Below are 14,869 nucleotides of genomic sequence, written 5' to 3' on the forward strand. Positions count from 1 at the left end.
AACTTTGTAGATGTCTTCAACAGGAGTGGGAAAAAGAATGGGCAATAGAAGTGGACATCTCTCATATTTTATGCAGTTAGCCCAGCTTGAGAATATGCAAAGGAGATATAGTCTGCTAGACAGCATGAGATAGTCCGCTTAGTAACTGGAACTCCTAGTCTGTTTGGGTTGTAGTTCAATGTGGTTTGGTGTGGTCCAGGTAGTAGGCAAGAACCCCCTTACAGTCCATGGTGTGGAGAGTTGACTCACCAGGAAGAGTAAGTGGTTTTGGAAAGAAAACAGGACTGGTTGAGTTGGAATTCAGAGACTATTTTAGGTAGGAACTTTGGATGAGTATGTAGGACAACCCTATTGTGGTAAAATCTGGTATAGGGTGGATTTGAGACTAGTGCTTGTAATTCGCTGACTTGACATGCAGAGGTAAGAGCAATGAGAAAAATCACTTTCCAGGTGAGATGTTTTAGTGAAGCAGATGAGAGAGGTTCAAAGGGAGGCTTCATCAGTATAGAAAGTACTACATTCAAATCACAAACAACAGGCGGTTGCCTGAGTGGAGCCTTGTTATGGTAAAGATCTAATCTGGAGACTAAAGGATGCACAGAGATGGGTTTACTGTCCAAGTGGGCTTGAAAAGCACTACTTGCAGCAAGGTGCACACATAACTGAAGAAGTTTGAAGTCCAGAATTGGAAAGGTAGAGGATAGGTGCTTGGATTAAGTGTATGGAGGTAACACCAGATAGTGAACTGTTTCCACTTGTAATGATAACAGGATCTAGTAGATGGGTTTCTGAAGGCTTCAAGGATGTCTAAAACTGGAGCTACAAGAGGGGTGGTAATTATGTCTGGGAAGCAGAGCTCCTTTGTTCTGAGTAAACAGAACTGTAAACAATCAGAGAGTGATAGGTTCTTGTTGACTGAGTTGCAGGAGGAGAGGAAACCAGGGTTGACATGGCCAATGTGGAGCAATGAGAATCATTGAGGCATGCTCTTGGCGAAGTTTGAGTAGTTTTCCCGATTAGCAGCAATGGAAGGAATGCTTCAGAAGGTGCCATTTTGGTCCTTTATCAATGTCTCAATGCTAGGTGTGGGGCCCTATTACCTTACATGAAGGTCTGGGAGTGGGATTTGGGACGAGGGCTCACTGATCTTGACTGGGAAGGGATATGGTCTCAGATGGTGTCTATGGGTATGTCAGCCCCTCATAGAAAATGGCTACTAGGTGCTTTTGTACGGTACTATACGCTTGTGTTATTTGTAAAGATGGGAAAGGGTGGTGCAGGGTTTTGTTGGAGGGACTGTGGGTTGCTGAGGACCTATATGTGGTAGGATGGCCCACGGGTTCAGGGTTACTTGGCATCTTGTTTTGTTTAGATTTTGAGGAGGGAAGTTTCAGCGTCATGGGAAGTGGCCCTTCTTTGTAGATTTGATCCTAATTTAACTGATGGGAAAGTGAGTTTTTGCAAATTGTTCTTTACAGCTGTAAGGCTTGTACTGGCCGCCGGTTGGAAGAGGCTAGACTCGCCTGACTGGCATTTGGTTGCATCATTGGTATACTATGTGTAAACTCACAGCCATTAAGCATGGCACTCTGCATAAATTTTACCACATTTGGCAGACATTTTAATCATGGGATATACATTGAAGATTTCCAAGCACTCCTCCTATTGTATGCAAATTCCTCGCATGCATATTCATTGTACTTATCCTGAACGCTTTACTGTCTAGGGGGTCCCCCCTTGACAGATTTAAGAACCACTGGTCTATAGAATGAAAGTGGCAGTTATATTTTTTTCACACATCCTTATGCTTCCTAGTGGTACGTCAGTGGTTATTTTCAGATTTGTCTAACATCGCAGGTGAAAACCGTGAAATGTAGTGGGATAGAACATAAACCAGTGGTCTCAAACTCGCAGCCTGGGGCCACATGCGGCCCATCAGGTACTATTTTGAGGCCCTCAGTAAAGTAAAACAGTTTCTTGATTATATGTCTCTTTAGCTATAAAAGATTTAGCCAAAAGGAAAGATTTATAAACTATAAAGAGTTTTACCTCATGCAACATTGCCATTTCTTTAATAAGACATTCACTATTTTTTCTGAGGCCCTCCAAGTACCTACAAATACAAAATGTGGCCCTGCAAAGGGTTTGAGTTGGAGACCACTGGCATAAGCCCAAGAGGGAATTAGACCGCAATTTATCTGCTTACTAAGGCACATGTGCTAATTACCTTGTGTGCCAATATAAGCATTCTTCTGTTTGTACCCGTCCATGAAGCTGGCGTTGATGTAATCTGTCTTCTACAAGAGAGAGAGAGAAACAGACAGATAGAGACATGGACAAACACCGTTACACAATGAAAGCTTGAATCCAGTTCTTGTTTTGCCTCATTTTATTAAGAAGTTTCAAGTTTATTAAAATTTTTGATTAATCACTTAATCTTGCTTCAAAGCGATGTACATACATAAAAGAAAATATTTAAATTACAACTTTAAGATAAAATTGCATTTTTTTAAAATTAATAATAAAACATTAATTAATATATAACCATTAAATAAAAGGAACCGTATACAAATTAACAAACATGAATGAAGGGAAAAAGGGGAAATGAAATACAATTTATAATAGAAAAGAAGGTAGGGAAAAACATAAGGATGGGAGTTCAAAGAAATGTCGAAAGCAGCATTATTGAATTCAATGGAAGAACTTGTTAATCAAATGCATCTTTAAAAAGGAATGTTTTTAAGTTAATCTTAAATTTCTCAATATCATGTTCTTTCCTTAAATATATTGAACATAAGAATTGCCACTGCTGGGTCAGACCACTGGTCCATCGTGCCCAGCAATGCTCTCACGCGGCGGCCCCTAGGTCAAAGACCAGTGTTTTAACAGAGACCAGCCCTACCTGCGTACGTTCCAGTTCAGCAGGAACTTGTTTGACTTTGTCTTGAATCCCTGGAGGGTGTTTTCCCCTATAACAGCCTCCGGAAGAGCGTTCCAGTTTTCCACCACTCCTGCCCCCGCCCTTTCTCTAGCTTTGCTTTAGGAGTTTTTGTACTGCTAGTCACCTATATGCAGGAATGTGGATGTTTATTATACTTTATCCTCTTTTCACTCCTCTACAAGAGCTGATAGTGTAGAAATGTACTGCTGATTTTTTTAGTTATTTTACGGTAACATTGGTTTTTTGCTCCAGCTTGGGTTATATGTATTAGCAATTCACTTTTTACTGAACATTTTTATGCTTGGTAAAATTGTGGAATTATCTCCCTGGCATCCTGAGGACCTGTTCTGACCGGTTACAGTTCAAGACAATGTTAAAGACCAAACTATATGCAGAGGCTTTTCTCTAAAATCTTGTTAATGGAATTTGAACTGTGATCATCGCGCTATAATTCAATGAAGAATGACACATAAGATGGAGGAGTTGCCGTACAGCGAAAGATTAGAGAAACTGGGCCTCTTCTCCCTCGAACAGAGGAGACTGAAAGGGGACATGATCGAAACATTCATGGTACTGAAGGGAATAGACTTAGTAGATAAGGACAGGTTATTCACCCTCTCCAAGGTAGGGAGAACGAGAGGGCACTCTCTAAAATTAAAAGGGGATTGATTTCGTACGAATATAAGGAAGTTCTTCTTCACCCAGAGAGTGGTAGAAAACTGGAACGCTTTTCCGGAGGCTGTTGTAGGGGAAAACACCCTCCAGGGATTCAAGACAAAGTTAAACAAGTTCCTGCTGAACCAGAACGTATGCAGGTAAGGCTAGTCTCGGTCAGGGCGCTGATCTTTGAACAGAGGGCCGCCGTGTGAGCGGACTGCTGGGAACGATGGACCACTGGTCTGATCCAGCAGTGGCAATTCTTATATTCTTATAGTTTTTGAGGTTACCTTTAGGCGGGTTGAGTTAGTATATGATTGTACTGTAATTGAAAGCGTTTTCCATTTATGCTGTCTTGAGAATGTTTTATTCTGTTAACCGCTTAGTTATAGGTGGTCTAGACATTTTAGAACTAAATAAATAAAATAGTGGCCCTTTAACTAAGCTGCGTTAGGCGCCTTCTCGTGCCTAACGCAGCAGAAACAGTCTAACACGGCGCTCCCTGTCCTGTGTTAGTTTTGCTATCTGCTTGCTAAGCAGGTGGCATTTATTTTTCCACGTTGTTTTTCAGAGGGAGTGTGGCATAGGTGGGGAATGGGTGGAGCGTGAGCATGGAAGTGGTAACTAATTAGCATGCGAGAACTGGTTACTAAAAAGTTAACGCAGGAGTCTTTAGCGCCTCCTAAACATTTTAAAAAAATTATTTTATTGATTATGACAGGAGTTTCCATGCAACATATTACTACAAATTGGAAAGATCACACAAGACTTAATTTTAATTTCTGGTGGAATTCACTATGTCACATATATAGAATGGAACGTTCAATAGCAATACAAAATGGAAATTATAAAAGGTTTAATGAAATATGGGGGCCATTGACATTGTTTTGTAATGAATAAACACCATTTTATTAACATTATTTATGATTAGAAGGGAAAGGGGAGGGTTTATATAAATGAAAAAAAAAAATAAAAATGTAAAAAAAGAAATATGACAAAGATTGATTCAATTAAATAATTGTATGGAAAGGGAGGGGGGAAGAAGGGTTTAGATATATATACCTTTGTTATGATCTTGATAGATTTATCAAGTGATGTTAGTAAATCTATGTATTACTTATATTGTACACTTGTTGAAAGTTTAAAAATGAATAAAGAATTATAAAAAAAAAAAAAAAAAAATTAATAAATTAGTGCAAAGTCATAGATGAAACTGAAAAAAAGGTTCTTTTTACAAATGCGCTAGAAATGGGATTATTGCGTGTGAAAGAGCCAGGCAAAGGTACACTAAGTCCATTTAGTAGCACAGTTTATTGCCTTTGTACTTTTTTTCATGTGATTTGGTCCCACCCACTGCAGATGTCATGCTATTGCCACTCTAACCATGGTAAAAGGACTTATAAAAAGATGCTGTTCCAGGCACTGGATTCCTTCATTTAACTTTTATCCAACTTGATTTGCGATTTCAAGTACTCAAATAAAGACAATAGCAATTTTAGATACATAGTAACATAGTAAATGACGACAGATAAAGACCTAAACGGTCTACCCAGTCTGTCTGCCAGTCATACCCATCAAACATTCATGATTAAATTAACTCGTCTCTTCTTTTATACGCCTGGAAAACAGACTGCAAACTGGCATTGTCCTAGGCTCCAAATGCTGAAGTTGCCATCCAAGCCCTCTCCAGCCTATCCAACCATCCAGCCCGCAGGATATCTTTCACAAGACTGGCCAACAAGTTGATAATGTGGTTTTTGAAATGTGTATTTCTGCTACATCTTTTTTTTACAAAACAGAATAGGTATTATCCAGCTCAGACTAGACTTGCAGGGCTAGGGAGGTTTTTTTCTCCTCCCTGCATGCTGATATAATAAAATGAATGGTAAATTTCCTTTCCCTAACTTTTTAAAAATCATTCATTGTCACACATTGGAGTTCCAGTTTATAAGTTCCCCTTAGAGGCATTCTAATGCTAAGATTAGATATGTTATTGTTGATTGACAGATTACAATGATTATCATTGTTTTTATCTTTCATATTAATAGTTCTAGTGCATAAGGCTTACGGGTCTTGAACCAGTGGGTTATTCACCTCTAGTCAAGAGTTGTGTAGAAGGAATAATCTATATTTTTTTCTCTCTCTTGTCTCCACCTCCTGCCTCACAGGGCTGTGCTGTAGCTCCTCAGGTTTTTTTTTTCCCTTCTACACGCAAATTGGAAGGTGTCTTTCTGCTCTGCTCTGATCGTGGTTTATTATTTTCTGTTTTTTTAAAATCTGGATTTGAAGGCTTCTTGATGTTGCCCAGGCAGGGTTACCATATTTTTCACACCACGCCCCATTTTGCCTCAAGCCCCACCCCCACAAAGCCTCCTCTCTTCTTCTGGATGAGCTCCAGCTGCGTCTGGAGGGCCTGGAGCATGCGCGGATGTGTGTGGCGTTATCCACGCATGCTCAGAGGCCCTCCAGATGCGGTTGGAGCTCATCAGGGCTTTCCAAAACCCGGACAAATGCCGGGTTTTGGAAAGTCCATCTGGGAGCCTGGACAGTCCTCTATAAAGAAGACATGTCCAGGTTTCCCCGGATGTCTGGTAAACCTATGCCCGGGAGAATACACAGATTCTCTTGGCAGAAGTCTGCAGCTGGGAGAGCAATCCTTTTACAGGGCATCTACCTTATCAGCCTGCACTAACACTTTTGGTGGCTCAGGGCCCATTCCCCTAGTTACAAGGCTCACTCCTGGTTGTTACCGGAGCTTGAGTGCAGGCTGTGTGGGGCCTCATGTTGGTCCTGAGGGTTCTATCTGGGGTCTCAGACTCTATCAGGGTATGACCGAGAGCCCGAAGACACAAGCATATGGATGATGTCTACATTCTAGTCTGAAGCAGAAGTCTTCTCCATTCCCCAATTTTAAATTGGGATGCTTTTGCTTTAAAAATTTATTTATTTATTCAATTTTCTATACCATTCTCCCAGGAGAGCTCAGAATGGTTTACATGGGTTTATTCAGGTACGCAAGCATTTATCCCTGTCTGTCCTGGGGGGCTCACAATCTATCTAATGTGCCTGAGGCAATAGGGCAGGAGCAGCTCTCTGGGAAGGAGGCAGAGTTGAAAACATGATTGACAGTTTTCTGCAAGCAACTTATGAGTTGAGATATTGAGCCCTATCGTTTCAGGACCACTAGACACATTGCACTAGAACAGCTTTTACTGCTTTATATAAGCATTAGGAGGTTTTCTGAAGTTCTCCTTAAAATTAAACAACTAAAAATTGAGTTTTTTTTGTTGGTTTTTGGTTGTTATACTTTTGCTATCTTTGTATTATTCTTCCAGGTTCCATACGATTACATGTTTTGGTTTTTTTATGGAAGTTTTGGTCTGCTCTCTTTTGCTCCTTCTTAACTCCTGCAATCTATGATTTCCTATGAGCATCGGAGCATCTGCCTTGCTGGCCCATGGTAGCAATCTCTAATACGGCTTTGTAAAAGGAGCCCTAAATCAATTACTGTATAAGCTCGGGCTAAAATTGCATTCCTTACTGCCAACAGGTCGCCTGACTAGGATATACATATTTTGAAAAAAATGCACAGAGATGTTATGGTTTTTCTTTCCTAAGAAATGGGAGAATGGTAATTAACACCCCCCACCCCCTTTTTATAAAACCGTGAAAGTGGTTTTTGGTGCCTGCCGGCACGCTGAATGTACTGCCCTGCTCCCGCAGCACGGAGTATTCAGCACGCTGACCAGCGTTAAAAACCGGTTTTGCGGTTTTGTAAAAAAAAAAAAAAAAAAAGGGGGGGGGGGTAAGTGAATTTGCTGGGATCTGTAATTGAAGACTGATCACCTGGTCTTGATGGTTCCTTTTAGGTCAATGTGTATATCATGCATATATAAAGAACTTCATAAGCCAGAAAAGGCTGAATTCAAACACACCCATGGCAGTTTTTCAACTTTTTCAGGGGAACTCTAATTAGGATCACTGATCATGCCAGATCTCTGCCTGTTTACCTCATATCGGTTCAGCTGCTTCATTTTCACCCTAGTTTGGTCAAGGCAAGGGACATCTCCATAACGGTTCTTTTCCTGGTTAAACGGTGCTCTATAAAAGAAAGAGAGTAGCTGGGCATCGTCCACATCTTTACTACAAGGCTCTTTTACTGAGGTGCATCAAGCAGCCAGCATGGGTTTTACCACAGTCAATGTTAGTGCAGATGTGCGCTAACATTTAATGTGCTATTAAACCAGCTGGCGTGGTGAAAAACGACTGCTGTCCGCTTAACGTGGGAGTAGGCTGTGACTGAGACAAAGCAGTGGAGTAGCCAGCTATGACAACCAGCATGCAGGTCATTATTGCACACTAGAGAATGACACGGGGACAAATTTTTCTCCGTCCCCGCGGGAACTCATTTTCCCGCCCTGTCCCCGCAAATTCTTTTCCTGTCCCTGTCCCATTCCTGCAATCTCCATCCTCATCTGCGCAAGCCTCAAACACTTTAAAATCATAAGTTTTCAAGGCTTGTATGGTCAAGGCAGAGCACATCTTTTTGATAATGCGGCCTCCAGAATTGTACACAGTATTCGAGACCCCATCTGGAATACTGTGTGCAATTCTGGAGGCCGCAATATCAAAAAGATGTGCGGAGAGTTGAGTCGGTTCAGCGAATGGCCACCAGGATGGTCTCAGGACTCAAGGATCTCCCGTATGAGGAACGACTGGGTAAGTTGCAGCTGTACTTGCTCGAGGAACGCAGAGAGAGGGGAGACGTTCAAATATGTCACGGGCTGTATCAAGGTGGAAGAGGATTTCTGTTTCCTTAAAGGACCCACGGCAACAAGAGGGCATCCGTTGAAAATCAGGGGTGGGAAATTTCATGGCAACACCAGAAAATATTTCTTCACCGAAAGGGTGGTTGATCGCTGGAATAATCTTCCACAACAGGTAATTGAGGCCAGCAGCGTGCCAGATTTTAAGAAAAGATGGGATTGGCATGTGGGATCTCTTCATGGAGGTAGTTAGGGGGTGGGCCATTAGTGTGGGCAGACTGGATGGGCCGTGGCCCTTTTCTGCCGTCATGTTCTATGTTTCTATGTTACAGGAATGGGGCAGGGACATGACAGCAACAAAACTTGTGGGGATGGGACGGGAAAATTGAGTTCCTGCGGGGACGGAGAAAAATTTGTCCCCGTGTCATTCTCTACTGCACACTAGGCATCATGACTGCTAACAGCATGGCTGCACTTACTGCCACATTTAGAGGAGGCAGTAAGTGCAGTCATGTTACTAGCAGTCCAGAAGTGCTGCCTGCTGTCACAAGTTCCCCAGCAGTGCCCCTCCTCCCGTCCCCATTGTCTGATTATCCTGAACACCAGCTGCACATCCAGTCTCCCTCCCGATACATCCCCCCCTGTCCCGACACTCCTTGATCACATTTCCCCTGATGTCCAAACTCTCCCCACAGTCAGGATCCCCCATCCCCCAACACCTCTCAGTCTGAGCCCCCCAGAGGGATTTTCTGCTTATATGGAAAGATGTCCCTTAGCACAGTACCACAAGACTACTACTAAGAGTCACAGTGACAATTTTGGATCCCAGCAGTCCCAGGTGGGAACAGAGGGGTACCATTCCTGCTCAGGGACAGATGTGGTTGCAGGGTCAGATGTGGAAAATATTTTTTAAAAATTAGACACCAATTTTAAAAATTCTTTACCAGCCAAGGAACAGATTTTTGTTTTACCGCTTCTTTTTTTATTTTTGTTTTCTTTGCTCTTTCCTCCCTCTAAAAGTTTCTTCCTCTGATCAATTTCTTAGACTAGGTGGCCAGTGATTTGGATAGAGGGGGAAGCGCTAGATGTGGTGTATTTACATTTTAGCGAAACCTTTGAAACTGTTCCACATAGGCGTCTAAAATATAATAAACCGAGTGCCCTTGGTATGGACCTCAAAGTGACGGATTGAGTCGGGAACTGGTTGAGTGGAAGGCAACAGAAGGTAGTGATAAGTGGAAATCGCTCTGAGGAAAGGGATGTTTACCTGGGGTATGCCGCACCTTCAAAAAATAATAAAAAGGATGAAGTCGATCCAGAGGGCTGCTACAAAATTGCTTAGGGGTCTTTGTCATAAAGCATATGGCATTCCAAGGCCTGCAAGCCAATGGCAGCCTGTACAATACACACTCTATAAGATATGCATATAATATATTTACGGAATAGCATAGACAGAATTTTGGTATTTCCACTTGTATATTGTTAGCTTTTATACCGCTACTAATGACTGGGATGTCAATTCAGAGTGGTTTGCATGAGCTTCTATAAAAGGTGTTATAATACTTGAACTTCTGTGGAGGTGTTATAATACGCGGGCTTTATACAGAGTTACAGGGGCTTCTGTAGCGGTGTTGCAATACAGTTATTAATACCAGCATAGTTATGGCATAATCAATCATCCTACTTATGTTACCGGCACTTTGATCGTCCTACTTATATGTATATGTTCATATCAAATCAATCGTCCTACCTATCTTCACATCTAATATTAGGTTTACTATTGCAGCTAAGTACACAATATTTACACACCTCCTAAGGAGTTTGGCCTATTCAACTAAATATAGTCTACATACATGTATCTGTATTGTGTTTTATTAGTATTATCTTCCTCAGTCTAGTTTTCTGGACTTCAGCCCTTGGTCTATTTATATCCTATTATGTTCTTCCTATTAAGTTCTTCCTATCGAGGGGGGGCTAGCCAACTGTCTCCTCTATGTAGTTTTATTGGCTAAAGTAGTCTATGAAGAGGATGGTCTTTATCCCTTTCTTGATCTTTTTCTAGTTTTAGTCCCTTCGGGAGGGCATTTCACCAGCTTGGGGCCATCACCGAGAACATTCTTTACCTGACGCTTTTGTATTTGTATATGTCATTATTCTAATCATTCAAGCCAGTAATCAGTATGTCAGTGTTACTGCCCACTTTACAGAATTACTTCCACAATGCCATCAGAAAGAAGAAAAACTGCAGATCTCGAGTGGGCAAATTACAGCTACGTCACCCCTACCTATGTATCATATATAATGAAACATTCACTTCAGCTGCATGTAATTATACACTGGTACTTGTTCACTTAACGTCCCCAGGGTCTGCTTGCAAAATGAAAAATCAAAGCACAAAGTCCCTCTGACAGGAATCTTTAGGACGCTGATTTACAACACTCCATCAGAACGAAGAACTTCGGCCTCCCATGCATGCATACTGTAAAGGAAACACTCACTTTGAATAATCAGGGTGCGTGAGTTCAAAACAAAGGAGATCAGTAAAGGATACTAGTTGAAAATAAAGTAAACTGACTCCAACAAAGATATAGTCTCTAGAGCAGGGGTGTCAAAGTCCCTCCTCGAGGGCTGCAATCCAGTCGGGTTTTCAGGATTTCCCAAATGAATATGCATGAGATCTATTAGCATACAATGAAAGCAATGCATGCAAATGGATCTCATGCATATTCATTGGGGGAAATCCTGAAAACCCGACTGGATTGTGGCCCTCGAGGAGGGACTTTGACACCCCTGCTCTAGAGACTATAGCTTTGTTGGAGTCAGTTTGCTTTACTGTAGAGGAAAGGCAGAATGTGAATAAGGCTTCGCTGCAGCCCCTTACTCTTATACTCACAGGGAGCAAGTGAAGGTACCAGCTGGTTTCTCTCTCCGGATATCTTCATACTCCTCGTGGAGTCCCTGTTTCTGCATGAGTGTGACATGCTCCAGCACTTCTTCCACAGTCATAGATTCAGGTCCCGGGACATGCACGGATCCGTTTTCACGGGCTGATGTCTGAGGCACCAGAATTAGTTCATCCAGTGGGTCTGGGTGGCCATTCTGCTGTGGGAGGAAACGATGGTTCCAGCATAGGGGATCGAGTTTGAGGGATCCACCAAGATATTCAGGCAAGCAATCCAACGGAAAGTACTGCTTCAGCTCCAGCATCTTTACCATCTGAACCTGCAACACGGGAGAGACAGAGGAATGTAAGGTCTCACAGCCTGGCTTGCTACTCCTTCCCAAGGTGGAGCTGCATGTCTTTACTCACTCTCTCCCGCAGCTTCTCCTTCAGTAAGAGGCTGATGATAGAGTATGGGACCCTGAACCACATAGGCGCACCCACAATGAAGACCTTCTTCAGGCGAGCAGGAAATGCGCCCTGTGAAAGGATAGTCATTCTTTAGGTCACCTGTGCTTTAAACATGCCCAACAATGAGTCACCAAACACTCTCTTCTCAAAGTAGAAGTGTTGGGGGTATCATAAAAAGAAGAATGCACTACATGCCAGAGATATTAAGAAAAATAAATCCTGATTGCTCTCTATTCTGGTCAATCTGAACAAATACAACCAATTCTTTTACTCCTATGTTTCTCAGAATTATTAAAAAATACTCGGGTGGGGGGGAAGGTCCAAGGGTTGGCTGTTTTCACCCACTCTTTCAGGCTGTCAGTCCAATTAAAACTGGGATTGAAGCCCAAGTTAAAAACACTTTTTACCAAATAATTTTTTTTTCCTGTATTTCGTATCCCATCCTACGTCTCCCAGGCCAGCCAATACAGCAGTAATACTTGTTTGGGGTCCATGCACCAGGGCTTCTTCTAAGTGTTACCATTGTGTATTTATTGGGCTTTTCTCTTTCTAGAGGTTCTGAATATACTTTCTACAGTATTCCTACTCTTTGGCAGCTGAGGAGCAGATCTGATTCAGAAATCAATCCAGGTCCTCCATATGATAGTATGCACAGCACTTCCCCTCAACCACTTGGCTGGTTCCAGTAGTTATTTTGGAAATTCCAATTAAGTTTAAACATGTCCACCAATGTACTCCACAGATTGTTACATTTCTAACTACATCTTCTCCTTTGTTTTTTAATACAGAATTTTTATTGGCTATAGGGCCACTGCAGATATGATAGGCAGAAATCAAAAAGTACTGTACACACACCTATTGGAGAAATTTCACCATAGTAGTTTTAAATTACTTATACACTTCCCCCTACCACTTCATGGTTTTAGGACTCGCGATTTTAATTATTCGCGATTTCCTAAATCCAGAATCACCTCCACCTCCCTGGACCTTACCTGGTGGTCTAGCGGTTTTTCGGGGTAGGAGCGATCTTCCTACACTCCTGCCCCATGCAGATTACTCATCCAAAATGGCTGCCATGAGTTCCCGTAGTCTCTCTGCCAGAGGGAAGGCAGGAGGGAGGCGGGGGTGGGTCAGAGTCAGCCCAAAAGTTATTTGCAAATTTTCAATATTTGCGGGCTGGCTCTGCCCCTAACCCCCGCAAATATTGAGGGAGGAGTGTACTGATACATACCCAAGTTAGATAAATATTTTTGTAATACAGGAAGATATCAAGACAATACATCTACATAACATTTAAATTTCAGCTTTGGTTAGTAAATTCCAGAGGGAAATAACCCTAATACAGTGCAGGCTAATACAGTGCAGGCTAAATAAGCCTGCACTGAGACAGGTTATTATAAATTCATCAGTGGGTATCTGAAAGCTCCTAACATAACTTCCCTATTTTCACCTATATAATATGAGTCATGTCACCATCCCATGAGGCTAAGCAGGGCTTTGGAGGTCAAAACAACAAGATAGAATCACACAGAGCAAGAGGCACATAGAGTATAACCAATGTGAATTACTAATCAAGTCAAGCTCTTTATATTTTAAAAAGGAGCTTTTCAACGCCAGGCACATTGCTCTCAACTTGTAAAATTCTGATTAGCTGCAGAGGTTACAAGATGAACTGTTCAGATACTTTACTGACTTCTTGCAGTATCTTGGAAAACTAGCTATGTCTCTCAGGGACATAAAAAACACTGGTTTACTTCACAGTCTAAGCTTCATCATCAGCTTTGAGACATTGACCCTGCACCCTTCAAACAAGGCACAATTTTTATAGGTGCAGTTCTGGACAAAATACTGCAAATGTTTGTTTGCAATCAACTGCAATCCCTGATGCTAGAGAATGACAGAGACAAAAATTAGTCCCCGTGGGATTTCAATATCCCTGTCCCGTCCCCGTGAGTTCTGTCCCTGTCCCATTCCTGCAAGCTCTGCCTTAACCACACATGCCTTGAACACTTGTGATTTTAAAATGTTCAAGGCTTGTGCAAATGAGGTCAGAGCTTGCAGGATTGGGGCAAGAACAGGGACAGAGTTTGTGGGGATGGGATAGAGAGATCCCGCAGGGATGGAGAAAATTTATCCCCATGTCATTCTCTACTTGATGCTTCATGTTCACAACATTCAAACTTCTATGACTGTTATAGCTAAGGCCTACTTACAAATGCTGGGTCATATGTCTGCTGCGGTACATATGTTCCTGTTTGCCTGCCTGAAAATGAGAAGGCCTCAATGGAATCTCAAGTTTCAAAGGAACAAGCATACCCAGTATATGTCTACTAAATTTCTCCCTTCAGCTCCACTAAGAACTGTGCTGCAGGGGTAGATTTTCCAACACAACTGACCACAGGTGTTCTGTTGTTCCATTGGGATAATCACAATGTCCTAAAAACAGATGCTTCCAATACTGTATGAGAAGCTTTGTCTCACTCACCACCCACCATACTCAAGAAACTTGGTTTTGACTTCTTCATATAAATCATATGGAACATCATTTCATTTTTCATCCACCTTCTTTGAGATTGCCTAGTATTAATTCAAATGGGCAACCAAGCTGCCATGTTTTACATCAACATACAAGAATCTTCTGCCCAAGGTTTTGGGACTTTGTCATCACCAATCACCGCCATACTTGGCCTCTGTTTTACACTTATCCCCCTATCCTGCTGTTTGCAATCTGAAGGCAAAAAGCTTTGATTTGTATTGTGTCCAGAACTGGTATCACAAAAGTGGCCTCTGGAGCCGTTTTGAATTTCAAGAGCTCATAGACGTCCACCCGTGGCTCCATTTCCTGCTGAAGCAGGAATGGTACTTCTCTTGCCATGTGCTGAATGCATCTTCAGTAGCAGATGTCCTCATGAAGGGACCCATTCCAAGCTGGAAGAAGGGACAAATTAGACAGAATTCCTGCAGAGTACTCCTCTGCTTCCAGGGAGGATTTAGGAGGGATCAAATCCAGATCTAGAAAGTTTTCTAGGGTATTTTACGAAATTTCATAATATGGGAAGGAACATGGCAACGAATAACCTCCTTGAGACTCTGCATCTGAAGTAAAAAGTAGATAAGACCATCAGATCCTGAGAACATATCTCTCTGCAAAGA

The 14,869-nt window shown here is 42.0% G+C and overlaps 1 protein-coding gene across 1 annotated transcript in view; it reads right to left on the reverse strand.

Moving 5' to 3' along the window:
• The window catches only part of PTPN9 (protein tyrosine phosphatase non-receptor type 9), an 84,305-nt gene that overhangs the window by 13,889 nt on the left and 55,547 nt on the right, over nucleotides 1-14,869 (reverse strand). Inside the window, exons 6-9 of the mRNA XM_033920301.1 lie at nucleotides 11,675-11,785; nucleotides 11,258-11,586; nucleotides 7,609-7,699; nucleotides 2,228-2,297 (exon numbers count right to left, since the gene is read on the reverse strand). Coding sequence (XP_033776192.1) covers nucleotides 2,228-2,297; nucleotides 7,609-7,699; nucleotides 11,258-11,586; nucleotides 11,675-11,785 — 601 coding nt within the window. The remainder of the gene's footprint in view (nucleotides 1-2,227; nucleotides 2,298-7,608; nucleotides 7,700-11,257; nucleotides 11,587-11,674; nucleotides 11,786-14,869) is intronic.

Source organism: Geotrypetes seraphini, chromosome 14 (genome assembly GCF_902459505.1).
Source record: "Geotrypetes seraphini chromosome 14, aGeoSer1.1, whole genome shotgun sequence".
NCBI classification, from domain to species: domain Eukaryota; kingdom Metazoa; phylum Chordata; class Amphibia; order Gymnophiona; family Dermophiidae; genus Geotrypetes; species Geotrypetes seraphini.